Below are 21,968 nucleotides of genomic sequence, written 5' to 3'. Positions count from 1 at the left end.
ACATAAGCTAAATGCCTGATTTGGAAGATTGAGCACCTAATCAACCTAACTCTCTTGAGTTGTCCATGTCCACCCATCAGACTGCTTAAACAAAATGCCTTCCATTAAACTGGCCATGGCCATAAGGCTTTGAAGTGTATGTCCTCCAAATCTGTTTGATATTACTTAACATGAAAGCAGAAAGCAAATAGTCAGTTTGGCATTTTATGATCATTATTTGAAGGTTTTCTTCAATTTTAACCTCACTGAGCTCTGACCTATGTTTCCTGTTTAATTCATGCTTTTCAGCCGCATTTGTCTTTTTGTAAATTCATTAAAAATGAAAATTCCCAGAAATGCAGGTTCTTAAACATGCTGTTGTGCGTGAATAATGATTAAATGAATTGTAAATTAAAGAAGCAAAATACGGATGTGAATTTTTAGCTGTTTTTGGACCATGATTCATCACATTGATGCATGCACATTTTACACTTGGGTATATTCTAGTGATCTTGGGAGGATATGTGGGTGTGACAAGATGGCAGAAAAATGAATAAGCCGTTGGGATTTTTGGATCCAACTTCCAAGTTGTCCCCAGGAAGAAAGTTTTTGACCAGTGCTTTTGAAACACCCAGTGCATTTTATTTATATCACAGTAATGTGGCTCGGTTGTTTAGCTGTTACACGTTGTTGGAAAAATAGTTATGTTAAAGACGCACACAGCGATTATTGCAAAACCAAACAGCACGTTCAGACAATTAAGAGTTCTGCGATGTGCTTTAAATCATCGGCATTTGCTAATTGTTTTACAGTGCTACACTGGTTGTACTCACTGCATCTCACTCATTCTTTTTGTTATTCTGACAGTTTGTTAGATCTGTAACTTGGTTGTCCATTAGACTTGTCACAGAAAGAAACAATTGGCAAACAGATATTCCTTTAAAAAAATAGTCATTTCTATTGCAATGGTGATCCAGATCTCTAGCCCAGAAATTGAAAATATTGACTGTTTCAAACACATTCTTGTAAGGTATTTGATTGTGACAAATTTTTCAAATTATGTTTTTCATATTTCTCCTTTGCTTTTTTCCCTCTCAATCCAATCTTCTTTTCTCTTGCTGTACCTTATTTAACTCTAACTCCCCTGCCTTCTCTGTCATTCCTCACTTACTTTGTCACCCCTTAAATCTAGATAGCTAAGGTGACCCTCATGGTCCTGAAATGTACTGAAACCCAGATCCCCCCTTTCACTTGCTATCATCTTGCACTTGCAGCAGGAAACAGCGCAGAACCAGAGGATGCAAGAAGATACCTTAATGGAACATCCATGCGGTGCTTTTTTTTTTAGCACGTTCTGTCTGTTGTGTTGAGAAAGTTTCGGGATGACGAATATTTTACCTGTCATTTTAGCTTATGTTGTTGGCAGTTGATCTACATTAGTCAGTTATGCCCCACTTTTCTATTGATACAGCTTCTTCGTAGTGGAAACAGATACCTCATAAGGTCAGATGACATGGTGGAAACGGTTTACACTGAGAAAGGAGAAATTGTGAAAACCAAAGAGCGACGTCTGTTCATGTTAAATGACGTACTTATGTGTGCTACAGTCAGCTCTCGGTATGTATAGCAAAATACATATCTTAAATCTTACACCCTGCACGATATTAATGTAGTTGTTAGTACCAACTAAGTGGACTTTTGTTCATTTCAGCATTGTGAAGGTTTTACTATCTTTATTTATTCAATTTCTTCATAAAAAATTTGAAGTGGCCCATAGGCAGGTGAGTGACGGTACTGTTTCTCTAAAAGCTGTGACCCTCAAAACTATCCCAGTAGCATGACCGCAGTCTCCCCCTTTCCCATAAATCTCACCAAGTTCCATCTTTAGTTTTTACTCATCATCACAAACTTCCTCATCTCTCCTAGAAAGTTTGATTTTTTTCTATCATTTCCTCAACTGATTAAACCGAGATTTCTATCAGCTATTCAATCCTCACTCACTTTTCTTAATGTGCAGAGTTGTTTCAAAGTATTGATGTGCCTACTTGCTCACTGCAGAAAGATTTAATCTTTGGTTCTTGAAGCAAAGAAACATCAAATGTTGATTTTGTACATTTGCAAATTTTAACTTCATGTCAGTTAGAAAAGTGAATAATAGCCAAGAATGCCCCCAGAAACTGGCTTCCTTGCTTGTTTGAACAAAGGGCTGCGGTTACAGTTACAATATTTAAAAGACATTTGGATAGATACCTGAATAGGAAAGGTCTGGCACGATATGGGCCAGGAGCAGGCAGGTGGGCGTAGTTTAGTTTGGGATTATATTCAGCATGGACTAGTTGAATCAAAGGGTCTGTTTCCATGCTGTATCTCTTCAAGTCTTGTGCAAGTTTGAAGTTTTGTTACTGCTCACTCATAGTTGCAGACTTGATCTGCGTGTTTGAATGTTGTTATATTGGGATCTAGCTCAGTGAATGGCAGCTCCTAACTTAGCCCTGGTTATGTCAGTGAGCCTGGAAAGCTTTCAGATCAATTTCAAGTACCTGGTAGCTCTAAAAATCACAGAGATCACACAGTTTTAAACATTTTCCTGAAAGCAATAAATTGTTCAAATGGTGTAATTGCTTCATGGAATCTTAGCGGACGGGTCTATTCTTTGTTTTAGGATAGATTGGACGTTATTAAGGCGAGACTGTGTTGCTGTGTCCATGATTTACTATTGCCCAATAGTGAGGATGATTTTACTGCAAGTATCTACTGGTAGATATCTGCTGGCAGACAGATGATTAGCCAGTGATATTGTGGAGAAAGTGACGCAGAGTGGTGATGTCACTGGATTAGTAACGAAGAGCTTCAAGCTAACATTCTGGAAACATGGGTCCAAATCCTACCATGGTAGATGGTGAAATTTGAATTTGAAATTCTGGAATTAAAAGCCAACCGTCCAGTTCATGAATGTCCTTCAAGAAGGAAAATCTGCCGGCCTTACCTAGTTTAGTCTACACGTGACTCCAGACCGTCAATAATGTGGTTGACTTTTAACTGCCCTCTGAAATAACCTATCCATCCATTCTATTTAAGGACAACTTGAGGTTGAACATCAAATGTCAGCCACACCCTATGTGAGAATTTATTTTTAAAAATCAGTGTTGATGAAAACAAGTTAACCAGCGACCATCGGGAAAGATTGTTTAGTGCGAGGGAGAATTTTTCTACGAACTTAAACTATCAATCCCTTCTCTAAAATCTCACCTCCAGCTATTTTCAGTTACGTGCATGAACTCCAACTATTTATGGCAACCCTTTAGGATCTATTCTTCATAAAGAATCAAAATAAATTATATGGCCAGTTGATTTTAACCAAACCACACATCAGAGGCTGCAAGTTAGTCCTGAGGATTTGGAAGCTTCACTGAATTTTTAAATTAATGTCCCCAAGTCAGAATTGTTGTAGGCAGGCACAGAAATTCTGACTAAAATCAGTTAACTTAGTTTGGAATAGTCACTGAATTTGAGGCCTTTCAGGCCTGCATCACTCAAGAAGCTGCAGCTTCATTGTTTAATAATGTCAGTTTCTGGAAATACTGCTGAAAGCCTTAACCCTGTGAGACAAGCTCATCATCCACCAGAGTACCGTGCTGACCAACCGGAATTCAGACACCCAGCATTTAAGTTTTATGGTTATGGCCATCTTTATAACGATGCGATATGAGATTTCACACATATCTTCACAATCGGCTGTTTTCCCTCAGTAGCCTTCGGTGTGTTTGACATTGCTCCAAAACTTAAGCAGCAAAAAGCAGTAAGTTAATACAGCAGTTTCATGAAATATGTGGTGCTCACTCTGTCCTTCCCTTTTGTTCCATCTGTCCCTCACCCACTATTTTGAACAACATTAAACCCATCATGTTGCCACTAGGTCAGAAGAAGAGTCATTTTGGACTTGAAACATTAAATCTCTTTCTCTTGCCATGTATGTTGCCAGACCTGCACATTTTCTGCACTTTGTTTTTATTGCCAATCAAGAATGTGTTCTATCATAGAATCATTGAATGACTACTGTGTGGAAGCAGGCCATTTGCCTGTCGAGTCCACTGACCTCCAAACAACATCTCACCCAGACCCAGCTCCTTACCCTGTCCCATGGCTAATCCACCTAGCCTGCACATCTTTGGACTGTGGGAAGAAACCAAAGCACCCAGAGGAAATCCATGCAGATGCAGGGAGAATGTAAACATCATGCGCCAGGGTGGAATCGAGCCCAGATTGGCCATGAGAATTGCAGGGTTACAGGAATAAGTGGGCCTGGATGGGATGATCTTTGGAGGGTCAACGCAGACTTGATGGGCTGAATGGCCTGCTTCCCCACTCTAGGGATTTCATGATTCTATGATTTTAATCAATTAATCAAGACATTTTGTAAACTAGCACAACTATTCTGGACTTATGCAGACCATGTTGTGTCATTAACTAAAATAATTTTTGTGAAAATTTAGATCCACACTTTCATTGACAGTTGCCAAATTATAATTAATCTGGTTTTGTAAAATACTCTCTCTCTCATCATCTTGAAAAAAAGCCTTTCAATAACTGGAGGAGTTACAACAAGGAATGCCTGATTTTGAGTCAAACTATTTTGCTTCCTGCTGGTTTGTGTTGACTAAAATAACATGCAATTGTAGTAGAGAAGTGTAATTCTGCTGTCATGCGATAGATCAATGTCCTCTTAATTTTAGCTTTTGTTTAATCAAATCAGACCACTGTTTTGTAGCTATGAAAAATATGTGGAAACAGCTTTTAATTAAATCATTTCAAATGAATTTCTTTTCATATTTAAATCATTATTTAGTTTTGATACAAAATTACTGCGCACAACATTTCTTTAGTGTGTGATATTTCTATTGAAAATATTGATCTGGATTTTAAAGCCTGTGGCAAATGAACATCACTTGCTATGCTTGTATTGCACAGAGAAGGTGTGTGGGCTTTAGCACTTCCGTTTGTTTTATTAGTATCCTGAAAAGGAAGCCAGGACTTGTGTGACCAAACCAAACAACAGTCTGATTCCTGAATCAAACAAATTGGAGAATCTTTGCTGAAGTTTGCTAATTTGTTATTAGTGTTGGATATGTAGGCTTCCATCACTTACTGGGGGGGGCAGGCACTGTCATAGGTTACTACTGTTTTTACATTCACTCAAGGAATGGAGCTATGCTTCCTGTGTCAGCATTTATTACTCAATTCTAACTGTCCTTGACAAAGTGGAGGTGAGCTGCCTTCTTCAGTTGCTGCAGTCCAATTGGTTGTATACCCCAATGTTGTTAGGGAGGGAGTTCCTGGATACTGGCCCAGAGATAGTGAATGAATATGCTTCTCAGGTCAAATGATGAGTCGCTCAAAGAAGGACTTGCAGGTGGGCATGTTGACAAGTATCTACAGCCTTTCTGTTTCTAGATAATAATGGTCATGGGTTTGGAAGGTTCTTTGTAAGGAGCCTTGGTGAATTTCTGCAGTGGATCTTGTGGATGGTACACACTGCTGTCACTGATCACTAGTGGTGGAGGGAATGGATGTTTGTGGATGTGGTGCCAGTCAAGCTGGCTACTTTGTCCCAGATGGTGTGAAGCTTCTTAAGCATTGCTAGAGCTGCATCCATCCGGGCAAGTGGGGAGCATTTTATCACTCCCCTGACTTGTGCCTTGTAGATGGTGGACAGGGTTGAGCAATCAGGAAGTGGGTTACTCGGTGCAGAATTTCTCATCAATGATCTGCTGTAGCCACAGAATTTATAGTTCAGTTTCTGGCCAACAGTAATTCCCAGGAGCTCGATAGTGGGAAATTCAGTAATGAAAATGCCAATGAACTTCAAGGGGCAATGATAAGATTCTCTTTTGTTGGAGATGATCATTCGCAGCAATGTTATTGAATGTTGTTATTGTTATTAATTAATGTTACTAACCACTTGTAAGCCCGAGTCTGGGTATTGTCCAGATTTTGCTGCATTTGAGCATTGACTGCTTTAGTATCTGAGGAGTCACAAATGGTGAACATTTTGCAACTAACAGCAGACATCTCCACTTTTGATCTTATGAAGGGGGATGGTCATTGAAGTGTCTGGAGGTAGTTGGACCTAGGACCCGAGGAACTCCTGGAGTGATGTCCCAGATCTGTGATAACTAACCTCACAATTATTCCATTTGTGCCAGGTTGACTCCAACCAGCAGACTGATTCCCATTAGTCCCTGTTTTGCAAGGTGCAATAACTGCACAGAAGCTGATATCCCTTCACCAAGTCACCCCATGTGTACTGTACATGGGCTGTGACTAGCCAGCTCAAAGCCAGTCCCTAAAATGAGGAGACCTTCTGAATTTTCTGTTTATTTTAAAACCTGTTGTATTTGCTTTATTCAACCTGTTGTGAGATGTTGTGCACGTCTGAAGCAGGTAGGTCCTGAAGCAAGGTCCCTGGCTCAGAGGTGGGGAAACCGTTTTTATCTGTCAGCCAGGGCTCCCTGATAGGGGTTGTTAACTTGGGCCAGTCAAGAACCTCATAGTCAATGAGATCCACCTGGCCATGGTTCCAATCACTACACCAGGGCTCTTCCTGCCACATACGGTCAATCATAACCTTGATGTCAGGGGTACTTAATATCACTTCACCTCCAGGGTCAGCTTTCCTATCCATGTTGGAATCAAGGCGCTGAAGAAGTCAGGAGCTGAGTGGCCCCCATAGTATCTAAACGGAGTGTCAGTGTGCAGCCTATTGCTGAGCACGTGCTACTTCAAAGCACTGTTGATGACCCCTTCCATTGCTTTACTGATGATCGAGGGTAGACTGACTGGATGATAATTGGTAGGGCTCATTTTATCCTGCTTTTTCTGTGCAGGATGTAGTTGGGCAATTTTCCATGTTGTTGGTTAGGTACCAGTGTTTTAATTGTGCTGGAATGTTTTGGTTGGGGGCATGACAAGTTATGGAGCACAAGACTTCTGGACTATTGCCTGAATAGATAGTCACATTTCAGTCACCTTTGCAGTGTTCAGTGACTTCAGCTGTTTATTTATCATTTGAAGTGAATTCAGTTGGCTGATGACTGTCATCTGTGTTGCTGTAAGAGGCTGAGATGGATCATCTGTTTGGCACTTCTGACTGAAGATTGATTTAAATGTTGATCTTTTGCACTGATGAGCTGGGCTTCTCCATCATTGAGGATGGGGATATTTGTGAAGCCTCCTCCAGTGGATTGTTTAATTGCTTACCACCATTCATGTCTGAATGTGGCAGGACTGCCAGCTTTGATCTGATCCATTGGTTGTGGAATCGCTTTGCTCTGTTTTTCACTTGGTGCACCTGCTGTTTGGTGCATAATTTATCCTGTGTCATTGCTTCACCAGGCTGGTGCCTAACTTTAGGAATCCATGCTGCTGTTGGAATGGCCTCCCCACAGAACAAGGTTAATCTCCTCGCTTAATGCTAGTGGTAGAGTAGGAGATATCCCAGGTCATGAGAATGCAGATGGTGTTCAGCTGCTGTTGATGGCCCACACCGCCTCCTGGATCTCCAGTTTGTGTTGCTAGAGCTGTTTGAAACCTATTCCATTTTGGAACAATGGTAGTACCACATGAATGACAGAAAGTGAGAGAACTTTGGAAATTTTGGCACTAATACCCAGATGTTAATAAAAAGGACTTTGCTATGTAGATAGGGCTGAGTTTCCCAATTCCAGTGCCTGGGTCAATTCTGGCTCCTTCAGGTTTCATTCCGTTAAAACATTTTAGTGTTTGGATATCATTGAATCCTATGCAAGTTACGTAGGTAGTATCTCCCAGTGTTGCCTGCCCCTAGGGAATTAATATTGTCTGCATTTAACCATTTGAAGTTGCATAATGCAAATGTATTCCTCTCCCATACAGTCTAAAGCATGAAGCTTTTTTTTTACATTAAATCATTTTTTTAAAAAGTTAGAAGATTAATGGATAGAGATAGAGGAAGCTGATGTGCTGAAAATTTTGTCAAACATTAAGATTGACAAGTCGCCAGGCCCGGACCAGATTTGTCCTCGGCTGCTTTGGGAAGCGAGAAATGCAATTGCTTCGCCACTTGCGAAGATCTTTGCATCCTCGCTCTCCACTGGAGTCGTACCTGAGGACTGGAGAGAGGCAAATGTAATTCCTCTCTTCAAGAAAGGAAATAGGGAAATCCCCGGCAATTATAGACCAGTAAGTCTCACGTCTGTCGTCTACAAGGTGTTAGAAAGGATTCTGAGGGATAAGATTTATGACCATCTGGAAGAGCATGGCTTGATCAAATACAGTCAACACGGCTTTGTGAGGGGTAGGTCATGCCTTACAAACCTAATCGAGTTTTTTGAGGATGTGACTAGAAAAGTTGATGAGGGTCGAGCTGTGGATGTGGTGTATATGGACTTCAGTAAGGCATTTGATAAGGTTCCCCATGGTAGGCTCATTCAGAAGGTCAGGAGGAATGGGATACAGGGGAACTTAGCTGCTTGGATACAGAATTGGCTGGCCAACAGAAGACAGCGAGTGGTAGTAGAAGGAAAATATTCTGCCTGGAAGTCAGTGGTGAGTGGGGTTCCACAGGGCTCTGTTCTTGGGCCTCTACTGTTTGTAATTTTTATTAATGACTTGGATGAGGAGATTGAAGGATGGGTCAGCAAGTTTGCAGACGACACAAAGGTCGGAGGTGTCGTTGACAGTGTAGAGGGCTGTTGTAGGCTGCAGCGGGACATTGACAGGATGCAGAGATGGGCTGAGAGGTGGCAGATGGAGTTCAACCTGGATAAATGCGAGGTGATGCATTTTGGAAGGTCGAATTTGAAAGCTGAGTACAGGATTAAGGATAGGATTCTTGGCAGTGTGGAGGAACAGAGGGATCTTGGTGTGCAGATACATAGATCCCTTAAAATGGCCACCCAAGTGGACAGGGTTGTTAAGAAAGCACATGGTGTTTTGGCTTTCATTAACAGGGGGATTGAGTTTAAGAGTCGTGAGATCTTGTTGCAGCTCTATAAAACTTTGGTTAGACCGCACTTGGAATACTGCGTCCAGTTCTGGGCGCCCTATTATAGGAAAGATGTGGACGCTTTGGAGAGGGTTCAGAGGAGGTTTACCAGGATGCTGCCTGGACTGGAGGGCTTATCTTATGAAGAGAGGTTGACTGAGCTCGGTCTCTTTTCATTGGAGAAAAGGAGGAGGAGAGGGGACCTAATTGAGGTATACAAGATAATGAGAGGCATAGATAGAGTTGATAGCCAGAGACTATTTCCCAGGGCAGAAATGGCTAGCACGAGGGGTCATAGTTTTAAGCTGGTTGGTGGAAAGTATAGAGGGGATGTCAGAGGCAGGTTCTTTACGCAGAGAGTTGTGAGAGCATGGAATGCGTTGCCAGCAGCAGTTGTGGAAGCAAGGTCATTGGGGTCATTTAAGAGACTGCTGGACATGTATATGGTCACAGAAATTTGAGGGTGCATACATTAGGATCAATGGTCGGCACAACATTGTGGGCTGAAGGGCCTGTTCTGTGCTGTACTGTTCTATGTTCTATGTTCTATGTTCTAAACCAGGGATAAAAGAATTACAGGCAGGAGGAAAATAACTTCTCTAAGCCTCTGACATAATTACATCTCAAGAAGGAGACTCCACATTTATACCTAAGAGATTGGTTGACAGCAATTTTAACTTATTCTGTTATTAAAAACTCACTTACACTTGATTGGAAAAACCCAAACTTTTTTCTTGCATGTTTAGTATGTATCTAATGGATTGGTACGAGGTGCCTGAGATAGACTGGGAATCCACTGCCTCGCCTTACCCCTGGGAATGAAAGGTATGGCAAGCCACCAATGACAAAGGCTGCCAAGAGAAACAGCTCAGTCTGAAACCTTCAAGCAGAACACACATGATGAAATGAAGAGAGTAGCTAGGTGCTGCAATTCCATGTTCTTCATTTAGTTCAATGATAGATTTCGTGGTAAGCTATAGGCATAGCAAAGGTTATGAAAGAGATTGGACAGAACTTTGGGATTTCTGTATTTAATTCTGTGTGGGTAGATACCAGAAATTTCTTCACGATTTACCTATTGATAACCTCTTCTGACATTCTTGCTGGATGTGACTGATGATGTGAACATTTATTGCCCGTTCTTGATTGGCTTAATTGTTTTCTAGCATGTTAAAGCCATTTACAATTGCTAAGCGATTTGCAGCATTGGAAAGTTTGGCTCTGATTGACCATGATAAGTAGTTAGATTTACCTGATGTTCTATTTGATTGTCTTATTGTCTTTTTCAGTGTCCAATATGACAACAGTGGTGCAATACCCTCTGGCCTGAGATACTTGTTGAAGTGGAGTGTACCGCTATCTCAAGTTGAAGTTGTGGAATTTGGGAACAGTGAGGATCTGGCAGAAAAAAATAGATTTACCCCACCGCATTCTGGAGAAAAGATTCTAATTAGTACAAAACCAAGTAAGAATGTTTTCCTACTTTGATAGGCCAGACACACAAACCCTGAAGTACTTTTGTTTTCTTGTGAGTGAGACATCGTAGTCATTCTTACCAGGGATTGTAAATTTGCAGGGCGGCACTGGAATCCTGAGTCCTTTTGTGAATCTACTTTTGCTTCACTGGGTTTTGGTGCAATCCTAAAGGAGAACATTCAACTCATTGTATGTGCACAAACTCTTTGAACATTTTGCACGGAACAGCACCAAACCCTTGCCTTCTCCCTTAACTCTGCACATTGTTTACATTAAACAACCATCCAGTGTCCTCTTGAATACTTCAAATAACTGGCCTCCACCATGCTTCCAGGCAGTGCATTCCATTTACTTCCACTTTTGAAAAGGTCATTCTTTACGCTTATGTTGAAGAAGGGGGTGTGTTAGTTCATTTGGATTGCATGTCATTCTGAGTAACGCAAACAAAGCACGTTCAATTCCCATTGGACAACGTACACTTGTGACCTAGTTCCTGGCCCATCCACTTGAAAGCCGAGGAGAATGGCAAGTCACCTTGGACAGCATTAAGTAACAGCTCAGGCTAAAGTATTAACAGACAATGAGCCAAGGAGCTGTCTTTGGACAGAGGACATGTGAACGAATGAATTGTTGATGAATAGATTGTAAGTTGAAAACTCATTATTTATTGGTATGAGCAGTTTTGAGGAAATTGTACATTTAAACTTTAGATGTTACCCTAAAAATACGCAGATACCAAAGGAAAACCTGTGACATTTAAGTTAATGATAGGAGAATGGATTTATGAACATACTTCCATTATCCAATACTTTGTCAAACCTTTTATGAGATGCAGGAAATGCATGTGTGCTTTTGAGCTGCATCTCAATTTTAATGGATCAGCTTTATCACGAATCAGCTTTATTACCTGAGAAATGACATGAGGTGATTCGCTGCAAAAACGTATAGCATGTAAGGGGTGAGAAAAGAGATTCAATTCAAGTTGCCATGTTCACCTTTTATCAGAAGTCTATTCACAAGTCACCATTGAAAAAAACTCAAACTCTCCTATTTCACCTTTGGGAAATGCAACTGGTTATATGACTTTTGCCTTAGAGCAAGCTGCTGCTTCAAAGGTGACAGAGAGTATCCCAACATCAATAAAGACATGGCGAGGTCATGCCTAATAAATCAGCTTGAATTCTTTGAGTATGTATCAAGCCAGTTAGATAAAGGAGAGCCAGTGGACGTGATCTGTTTGGATTTCCAGAAGTCCTTTGACAAGGTGTCACAGCAGAGGCTACTAAATAAGATAAAGGCCCATGATGTTAGCAGCAGGGGACTGGCATGGATGGAGGGTTGGCTAATTGGCAAAAGTCAGAACAGGGATAAAGGGGTCTTTTTCAGAATGACAGCTAGTGACTGTTGGAGCTCAGTAGGGTTAGCATTGGGACCACAACTATTCACACTGTACATTAACACATCAACCATGGACAAGTGAACTAAGGGCATTGTTGCAATGTTTGGAGATGACACTATGATAGGTGGAGGGAAAGTAGTGTTGAGGCTTCAGAAGGACATGGACAGGCTAGGAGAGTAGGCAATATGTGGCAGACAGAATACAATTTGGGAAAGTATGAGGTTATGCACTTTAGTAGGAAGAATAGAGGCATAGACTATTTTCTAAATGGTGAAAGGCTTTGGAAATCTGAAGCACAAGAGAGTTGGGAGTCTAGTTCAGGATGACCTCAGATTAACAAGCAAAGTCAGTTGTCAGTTATGAAAGCAAACGCAATGTTAACATTCATTTCAAGAGGGCTAGAATGCAAGAGCAGATGTACTGCTAAGGCTGTATAAGGTCACAATTTGAATATTGTGGCAGTGTTGGGGCCCACATCTAAGGAAAGGTGTGCTGGATTGGAGGTGGTCAAGAGGAGGTTTACAAAAATAACTCCAGGGATAAACCCCACGATGTCATATGAGGAGTAGCTGAGGACTTTGTATTCAAACTGTACTTAAGTTTAGAAAGATGGGGTTGGTGGCAGGGAGTGTGAAATCTGATTGAGACTTACAGAATACTGAGAGGTTTGGATAGAGTAGACATGGAGAAGAGGTTTCCACCAGGTGTAGAAACTAGGACCCATAGGTACAGCCTCATTGAAGGGATGACCCTTTAGAACTTTGATAAAGAGGAATTGTTTCAGCTGAAGTGTATTCAATCTGTGAAACTCATTGCCACATAGGGCTGTAGATGCCAAGTCATTGAGTTCTTGACTGGTAATTGGATCAAGTTACAAGGAGAAGGCAGAAAAATGGGGTTTAGAAACAAATCAGCCATGATCGAGCAGTGGAGCAGACTCCATGGGCCAAACAGTCTAATTGTGCTGCTGTATATTTTATCTTATGGGAAGAAATAGTTACGTGCATTATCACAAGGAAGTAAACACATACCTTATGCCAGTGTAGACATTGTTTTGTGCCCCTTGCTTGATCCATTATGTACTCTTCTCACATGTCCAAACAGGCTCCACTGAGTGCATTAAATAACATGCCCTAAGTACAGGCCAATGTGAGTTTCCCACTTGCCAACTAGGAATCCCAGTTAGCAAGGGAATGGAGTTTTAATGGCTCCTTCATTAAATCTGATGTTTCTAAATTGCTACCTGCCAGTACTTGACGGTAGATAGTCATTCTGAGCCCAAGTTGGCCTCTTTCAAAATGGTTCCATGTCAGGAACATGGCAGGAACTTGCATAGAGACTGATGGCTCCGAATTGCTCTGATCCAGGCGTGAGCTATTTTAAATATTTAACCTCAGATATCTATTTGTGGCACATTTGTATCATAGGTTGCGTTCAATCACTGGTAGCTTGTAGTTTGGGTAAAGTGCTGCCACCAATTCTCCTTTCAGCATTGAATCTACGGGCTCAACAAATGAGCATTGATAGAGCATAAACCACTACTCAGTCTTAATGAGAAGATGCACTTGTCTGAACACCAAGATGTAGTTTATTGCATGACAGCAGTAGATAGAAGCTACATTGACTAGTTAGGCATAATTACAAACAGACGCAATATTGTGAAACTAGAATGCTGCAGATTCTGGAGATCTGAAATAAAAACAGAATGTGCTGGAGAATCTAAGCAAATTTAGCACAATCTATGCAGAGACCAGCAGAGTTGATGTTTTGAGCTTAATTCAGTGTCTCTTTGGAAAACTTCAAGAAATTCACAGTATATGAGAGGACTTGAGGTGAAATAACATTTAAATGTAAATGTTTATGAAATACAACTGTTCAGTATTATTGCAGAAATTTATCAAGAGCCAAAGATGACATCAATTTCCATGGGGACCTTGTGCCTGATTCCTTCTCCTCCACCCAAAGGCTAAGTGATATCATCAAATTGAGTAATGCTTAATTCGACTTTGACATTAATGCTTCGGAATTTTTCCCTTAACATAACTGTGTTTCTAGTTGTTAGCCTAAGGAAAATTCTTGACACTCAGAAGCCATTCTTCCTCATTATGCTACCAGTGTTCATCAATCCTGTTTGCCCTGGCAATGAAAGATATCATTGGTCATTATATATGAGGAATTATTGACTCGTTAAGTTGGATTGAACCATGAAGATTCAGAAAGAACTCCAAAATTTAGCAGACATGATAATTACATATGTATTACATAAAATAAAACTGCAGAGAAACTGGCCAATTGCCATTCTTTGGTTAAAGAAGTTTCTTCTGAATTCCTTATTGCGTTTTTCAGCATCTGTCTTACTTTGGTGGACCTCTTGATCTGAAAGACTGTTATTCCACAATCTTGTTTTTGAGTTTGTTGCTGCCCATTTTCTGCTAACCTGTTAACTCAGAAGTTTCAAAATATGTATGCCGCGTCACCTCTTTCTTCTATTCTTTTATTCTTAAAATATTGAATGCAGTCTTTTAATTAAATAATTCTGTTTTAACATTGGCATTTCATTACTTCCCAGTGAAATTGCTCTATCTGCCAGGATGTTAACTCTATGGTATAGTTGTCAGAATGGATGGAGTGAGGAGTTTACATTTTCTTCAATTACTGGATAATAATGTTGAGACTGTGCTGGTCTTGTTCTGTGGTACTGACATGAGATGTGTCAGTATATGGAATTAATAAATCATTTCCATTTGCACTTTCACAAGATAACATTCCCCACAATTGTTGCATTATGGTAAGTGGACAAGTACTCACTTCATGGTTTGCTTTATTAGTAATGTGTAATTAGATGAATGAGTTACATTTGCAAAAACATCTCACACGCGATGCCATTTTCTTCTGAACTTATCCATCAGTTACTTGACCAAAAGTAATATAATATCAATTAATTGTATATTTTCCAATGGTTGCTAGTAGCTGAAGCTGGCATAAAACACTTCTGTGTGAAAATATCTGTATGCTTTGTACAAAGCTAATTGCCAGCTTGGTAATAAGTCCCAAAGTGGGAGAGTGAAAGGCAGCATTTTCATTTGGCGTTGCCATTAAGTTATGATTTGATATACAAGGTACTAAGCCAATAAATCACAAACATGTAGAAGCTCTTTGCAATGACTTCACCAAAACCCGACACACCTCTTTTTCATTTTTCAGCTCCTCCTGGCAAGATGGATTTTTGTCTTTGTCTGGTGGGTTACTTCATCCTGACATATTTCTTGGCATTCATTCCTGAAAGAAAACGTCTCTGTCCAGTACTTTTTATGTATATGGTTGCGTCTAAACATACTGCTCCAATTCTCTGACAGCTCCACGTTTTTGGCATTTTAAAGGGTTTTTGTCTGCAAAATTGTTTTATACAGTGAATGTGTATTTCAGTGCATTGAAGAGAGCATTTACAAACAGACATTACGAATAAAACTTCATCTGCTCAAATAAACCTGCACACCAAGCACTGTCAAGTCAAATCTTTACTACTACTTGCTAAAATATATTATACGTATATTTTGCAATGTCACTGAAAGCTTTATTAATCAGAATAGGAGAGTTCTGGGACTGTTGATGTTGTTGTGTACGTTCAGCATTTTGGTTTAAAGCTTGGCCTCTTTCTATGTTGGAAAAACATGTAGATAGGTTCGGTGTTCTTACAGCATTACTCGAATACGCTGATTACTTGCTGCAGTCTGCGTTTCAGCCCTTTGTGGCATGACCCATTGGTGGGGGTGGATGTGTTTGTGTGCACGCGTGCATGCACACACCTTCAGGCCTTTGATATCTGTAGACCGCCATGCAGAATGTTCACCAAGGGACCATATTCTATCGTTTTGAAACTACAGTTTATTACACTAGGTGTTCTACACATGAAAAAGGATACCTGCAGTATATATGTTGTTGAATACTAGTTAATAACATGCATAAGTTGTGGTGCACTGATACTGTTCCTACCTCCGAGTCGGGAAGCTAGGGTACAAGTCCCATCTGCTGCAGAGGTGTGTCATAACACATCTGAAACTGGTTGATTAGAAAATATCTATAACTTTTACAAATTTGGAGCAATTTGGCATTTGTTAAATATTTGAACAATTAATGTTGTAGTTTAGAGAATAGAACTCTGAACTGTCCATTTATTTCTTGCCACTGTTGTTTGATCTTGATTTTGTATGGCTTCTTCAGGTATCGCTTCTGTCTCAGGCCAGATTTCTTAGTAACTGTTAACCTATTCTATTGTTACACTGCGTGTGATGGTAGGGAACAGAAGTACAGACTCCAACTGGTACAGGCTCCTAGATCACTAACACATGACCACTGAGATTACTTCAGAGGCCTATTCCTCATAATCAAACTCTGTCATTTCATCTCCTGACAGGTTTTCCAGTTTTTAACCATAAGCCCTTTCTTAACATTTATTACCTTAAACGTTTAACGATAGGAATTCCATTAAGAGTGAATGCAATTTTGCAGATACAAATATTGAAGAGAACTTTGAACTGGCCATGCAAAATGGCACAGGAGGACAATGGCAGGGAGGCTGCCCTTGAATTGCACAAAAAATGACTTCTTTGATTTCATAATTTTCTCACATCAATTATGTGCACTGCTGGTGATGGTTCCATACAATTGTGAGTTTCAAAAATGAGTTGATTGGCTAATAATTAAACAGCTAGCCAGTATTTGTAGAAATAGCATTTTTTTTATTGAAGGAAATTACGAAGTATACTCTGACAGTCACCTTGCAGAGATTTCTAATTTAGTAGCTTATTGAAAGCTAGTGCTTGATATAAGCCTGCTGGTCTGTTATGACATCCCACAAATTTGCACAAGCACAGTATTTTATTCTGACGACTAACATGAATAGACTCTTGTATATTTGAATGTTTCTGCCAAGCAAAATTTTTACATGGAACATAAGATTAATTAGAAATGGTATCACTGCATAAAAACAGCTAGCCAATTCTCATTGATGATTTTGTGTGCTAACATTAACACTACACCCACATCATTCATTCAAAGAATGCCTGAGTCAGTACAAACATCATTGCACACCCAGAGCTGAAAGTTTCTAATACAGAGTTTTCAATATTGTATGCATCATTTACTTGCCCTTATCAAGTTTCTCCAATGTTGTAGATCCTTTGTAAACCTAATAAGATTTTATGAATATTTTCAAAGTAAAGACAAATTTGCATGAGAACAGAAGTGATATACAGTGCCGACAATGGCTATATCAGCTTCAGGATTTTTTTGGATGAAATTCGCAAGAATATCTCGAGGCTATTCTTTGTTATTATTCTCTAAATAGTTTCTGCTCCCAAGTCTTAGGGTAGCAGAGGTGAGAGAGGAAGAGATGGCTATTTCTTCGACTACATAGCCACAATTATCAGAAGAATACAGATCAATTCTAAAAATAGCTAGAATGACACACATCTGATGTCTGGGATTGCAGTGTATCCAGGCCAGACTTTAGAAATGGCAGGAGAAATTTGATGAGGTGAGGGTCACAGAGAAAAGTAGATGTAGGGAGATTAGCATCCAAGATAGAGTGTGGCTCTCAACAAGCATATCCTTGCTGATGTTGCGTCCCTCTATGAAGCACCAAGTGCCTTTAAATGAGGAAACCCTTTCTCCATCCTATTGGCAGAGCAGTTTTGTATGTTGTGCTCCACCACTGCTGTGTTTACATTGGCTGTTCATTGGGCATTAATTACTTAATGGCCTCAGTTGCCAATAGTCTGCGAATTCAGAAGGCTCTGGGATTAATCGGCTAGACGTAGGAAGGTGAAATGCCTTCCCCATCTCAAATTTACCACAGAGGAGAGCTGAAAACACAACCCAGGGTGTTAGATGTGCAGGTAGGATATGCTAGGAATAGCAACTGCAGAGATCTTTTAAGAGCAATATTTCAAGAGTCATACCGGACTCGATATTAATTCTGCTACTCTCGCTGTACTGGTGCTGCCAGACCTGAGTTTCTCTGGCATTCTCGGTGTTTGTTACAGATATCTGATACATGTTTTCATGCTGTTGATTGTAATTTAAGTTTGGCTGTTCTTGTGATGGGAAAGTGAAAAACTGTATTGGTGTATAAGAGTTTGTGTTCAACATCCATCTTCAGGAGGAGAACATTGTTGTTTTGTCTCCAATTACCTTTTCCATGCTTGGTTATCTGCAACAACTCTTACCAGCTCATTTCTGCTGACAAACCTCCACTGGGGTCTACCAGCTTAGAGCACAATACCAGTTCAAAAATTTCACTGAAATCTTTCAGTCTATGTGGCAGCAAGGAACCATCCCATTAGAATGCAAAGTTGCTTCAACTTTCCGCTTGAACAAGCTGAATGAAAATCCCCAATATTGTGAAAATCAAGGAGGATGCATTTCAAGTCCATCATTTGCAAAGTCTTTGCTAAAATCCTTCAGAACTGCTTGGTGTGACCAGGATCTGCTTCCAGAGAGTCAGTGAAATTTTGGAAAAGACTGAGGAACCCACTAGTATGGTGCTTTCAATTAGGCAGCCCCAGGAGAAATGTCAACAACAGATTATGGACCTCATGCGAGATGGTTGACTTGACCAAGGTCTTCGACAGAATCGGCCAAGAGGCCCTTTGAAAAGTAATAGAAGATTGTGCACAAACTGCTGGTTCAGAGCTGTACATGCAGTCTGGCAAGGACTGTTCTCCACTGCATGAGACAAGCCCAGCTTATGTCACCATGTGAAAACTGAAGCCACAAGATAACCTGTTCCAGAAATCATCTTTATATATCTTGGGTTTGAGATTTTATTCCATGGTGGACATGAATCAACAGTGATAAAATTGCCTATCTCTTCAACACATTCTCATAAGCTGACTATATTGATGATGAAATAGCTGCAAAAAGTCCAAAAGTGTTTTGTTATGATTCTAGCTGATGGTATTATTGAAAAACATAACATCCTTTATGTAAACTTGGCTTCTCAGATCATGTTTAATTTTTGAAATCAGTTACAGTGGTGGCTAGTTCCTGAATATAGTCACATGAGGCTATCAATGCTCTTAACGTTATGTTTGTTTGTAATCACATAAAATACAAAAATGTTCATGGCACTTGAGAAAAATTGCAACATAAGTAGCAAAGCAAAGGTTTAATCTGTTTGTCAGCCCTAGGCTTTAGGCCATCAATGACAGTAAAGTGTTACTTCTCTTCTTTGATTTCTTTCTTAATTGATTCTTCTCATCTTTGATGGACTAGAGATGTCTTTGCAATTTGGATGACCTAAAGCTGTTTTCAATTCTGACAACTTAAACTTTCACAAAATCTCTTGGAAAATTCACAAACTGAAACTGTTCTGCTGGATTGAAACTGTTCTGAAGTGAAAATCGTATTCCTCTGCTATGAAGAAACTGAAAACTGATTCTTCTAAACTGAACTCAAACTAAACTAGAAGTGACCTCGATCAATTGTATTTTCCTATGTCATAAACTCGGTGGTACAAACATATCTTCACTTAATTTCATGCACATCTAACTAAGCATATACAAAGTTGCATGATTTCTTGGAAATGATACATTCATTTGGCTTGAAGGTAAAGGACAGAGTGGTGGAGGGTTGCTTTTCAGACTGGAGTCCTGTGACCAGTGGTGTACAACAAGGATCAGAGCTGGGTTCACTGCGATTTTTTATCATTTGGAGTGCAGGTTCATAGTTCCTTGAAAGTTAAGTCACAGGTATACAGGATAGTGAAGAAGGTGTTTGGTATACTTGCCTTTATTGGTCAATGCATTGAGCATAGGAGTTGGGCGGTGACATTGCAGCTGTACAAGACTTTGGTTAGTCCATTATTGGAATACTGTGTGCAGTTCCGTTGCCCCTGCTACAGGGAAGTGAAATGTGGAAGGGTTCAGAAAAAATTTACAAGGATGTTGATAGGGTGGGAGGGTTTGAGCTGTAGGGACAGGCTGAATAAGCCTGAGGCTATTTCCCCTGGAATGCCAGAGGCTGAGCGTGACTTTTTTTTTTAAATAGAAGTTTATAAAATCAAGAGGCCATGGATAGGGTGAGTAGCCTGGGGTGGGGAGTCCAATGCTAGAGGGCATAGGTTTGAGAGAGGAGAAAGATATAAAATGGACCTAAGGGACAACTTTTCACACAGAGGGTGACGCATGTATGGAATGAATTGCTCAAGGAAGTGGTGGAGACTGGTACAGTTACAACATTTTAAAAGGCATCTGGGTGGGTATATAAATAGGAAAAGTTGAGAGGGACTTGGGCCAAATGCTGACAAATGAGACTACATTAATTTAGGATATTTGGTCAGCATGGAAGAGTTGGACTTAGGGTCTGTTTCCATGCTGTACAGCTGTATGACTCCATTCATGTCAATTTCCCAAATGACATTCTATCTTCTTGAGAAGAAAAGAAGTTACATTCACAGAGCTGAAACCAAAACCTATCTGGCTCTATGATGATTATGATACCCCTTTGTTACATCATTCTTCAGGAGAGGTCAAATATCAGTCTGGGAATGAAAAGGAGTAAGGCTGTCTATCAAGCTGGAAGTCTGTAAAGCAATTTTCTTGCCCATTCTGCTCTGTATTTATCAGATGTGGACTAGGAACCACTGTTATACTGAAAAGTCCAATCATTTTCACCTGAGCTACGTTCAGAAGCTTTTCAAAATCAGACAGCAAGTCACAATACCTGAGAAAACTCACCTGAGCATCATTAGCAAATTTCCATGCAACATTGAAACCCTTCCAACTGAGTTGAACTGATCATGTCGGCAGGAATTCTGATATTATCGTAGCAAGGCCTGTCTTCTATAGAGAGCTTGCATCTGAGGTGCACTCTTACGGTTGAGGTGGTGCTACCAGGGCACGTGAAAGGTTTCATTTTGGACATTTGACATAGGCTTTTGTCTGGGATTGCTGCACCTGGGGCAAGCAAACTGAAAATGTAGTAGACTCCTTGATAGGAAGCACAGTTCAGAGGCAGAGTGCAAACACAAGGAGGGGAATTCCCAAGCCAATAGTCCATTCATCTAAAATATTTAATTTTCCACAGAACGTTCCGGGCATAAGTCAGACTTATCTCCCTTAAATACCTAGTAGAATCTGAGATGTTAAATATGGATGTCCTCACTTTGAAGGATAACTGACAGGACAAGGATATGGGCAGCATTGTTGCATCAATGGTTAGCACTACCACCTCACTGCACCACAGACCCAGACAACTGTCTTTATGTAGTTTTCACATTCTTCCTGTGTCTGCGTGGGAGCTCTGGTTTTTTCCCCTAGTCCAACAACATGCAGGTTAGGTGGATTGGCCATGCTAAATTGCTAATAGTGTCCAGGGATTTGCAGACTAGGTGGATTAACCGTGGAAAATTCAGGGTTACAGGGATAGGGCTGTGGTGTGGATCAGGGTGGGGTACTTTTCTGAAGGGTGGTGTGGACTTGATGGAACAAATGGCCAGCTTCCACATTATAGGGATTCTATGGTAACCCTTGTACAAATATTTGAAGATAAACATTCAAAGCAGTAACTTCCAAGATAACGTAATGGACCTAGTGAATGGCAAAGTGATTCCCATGGAACAGCGGAATCAGGTGAATTAACAGCTCAGATATCCAGTGGGTGGACATGAATTCTGGTAAAATGATGTGGTGCACTAGTACTTATGACACAATAAAGGCCAAAATGAGAATGATGAAGAATAAATTTCAGGGGGTCAAATTTGAATATGTTGAGATGGATATTAGTAAAAGTTTATTTTATCTGGAACTTTCTTACACTTGAAAGAGCTCTGGGAAAATTGTTAAAATTCCTTCTGTAAAGATGGGGAAGGTTAACAAAACCTTAAATCACAGAAATTGAATGAAAAGAAAAAAATAACATTCCATCAAGTGGTTTTAAAATATGTGGAGGATGCTTTCAAAAATCCATTATTATTTCTGCCCAAGCAGTTGCTGCTTCCGCACAGCCATGAACTCTTCTCCACTTATTCCTTCAGTCAGCATATTTCTCTCAATTTTTCACCCTGGATCCATTTTCTTTTGGAGATTTGGC

At 40.2% G+C, this 21,968-nt stretch overlaps 1 protein-coding gene across 3 annotated transcripts in view; it reads left to right on the top strand.

Moving 5' to 3' along the window:
• arhgef10 (Rho guanine nucleotide exchange factor (GEF) 10) overlaps positions 1-21,968 on the top strand; it is a 271,880-nt gene that overhangs the window by 137,949 nt on the left and 111,963 nt on the right. For all 3 annotated transcript variants that reach the window (XM_048530741.2, XM_048530739.2, XM_048530740.2), the window contains 2 exons: positions 1,451-1,596; positions 10,291-10,466. In XM_048530741.2, the coding sequence (XP_048386698.1) occupies positions 1,451-1,596; positions 10,291-10,466 (322 nt within the window). The remainder of the gene's footprint in view (positions 1-1,450; positions 1,597-10,290; positions 10,467-21,968) is intronic.

Source organism: Stegostoma tigrinum, chromosome 4 (genome assembly GCF_030684315.1).
Source record: "Stegostoma tigrinum isolate sSteTig4 chromosome 4, sSteTig4.hap1, whole genome shotgun sequence".
Taxonomy (NCBI): Eukaryota; Metazoa; Chordata; class Chondrichthyes; order Orectolobiformes; family Stegostomatidae; genus Stegostoma; species Stegostoma tigrinum.
Note: the sequence above shows the minus strand (reverse complement) of the source record. Positions and strands in the feature narration are given on the sequence as shown.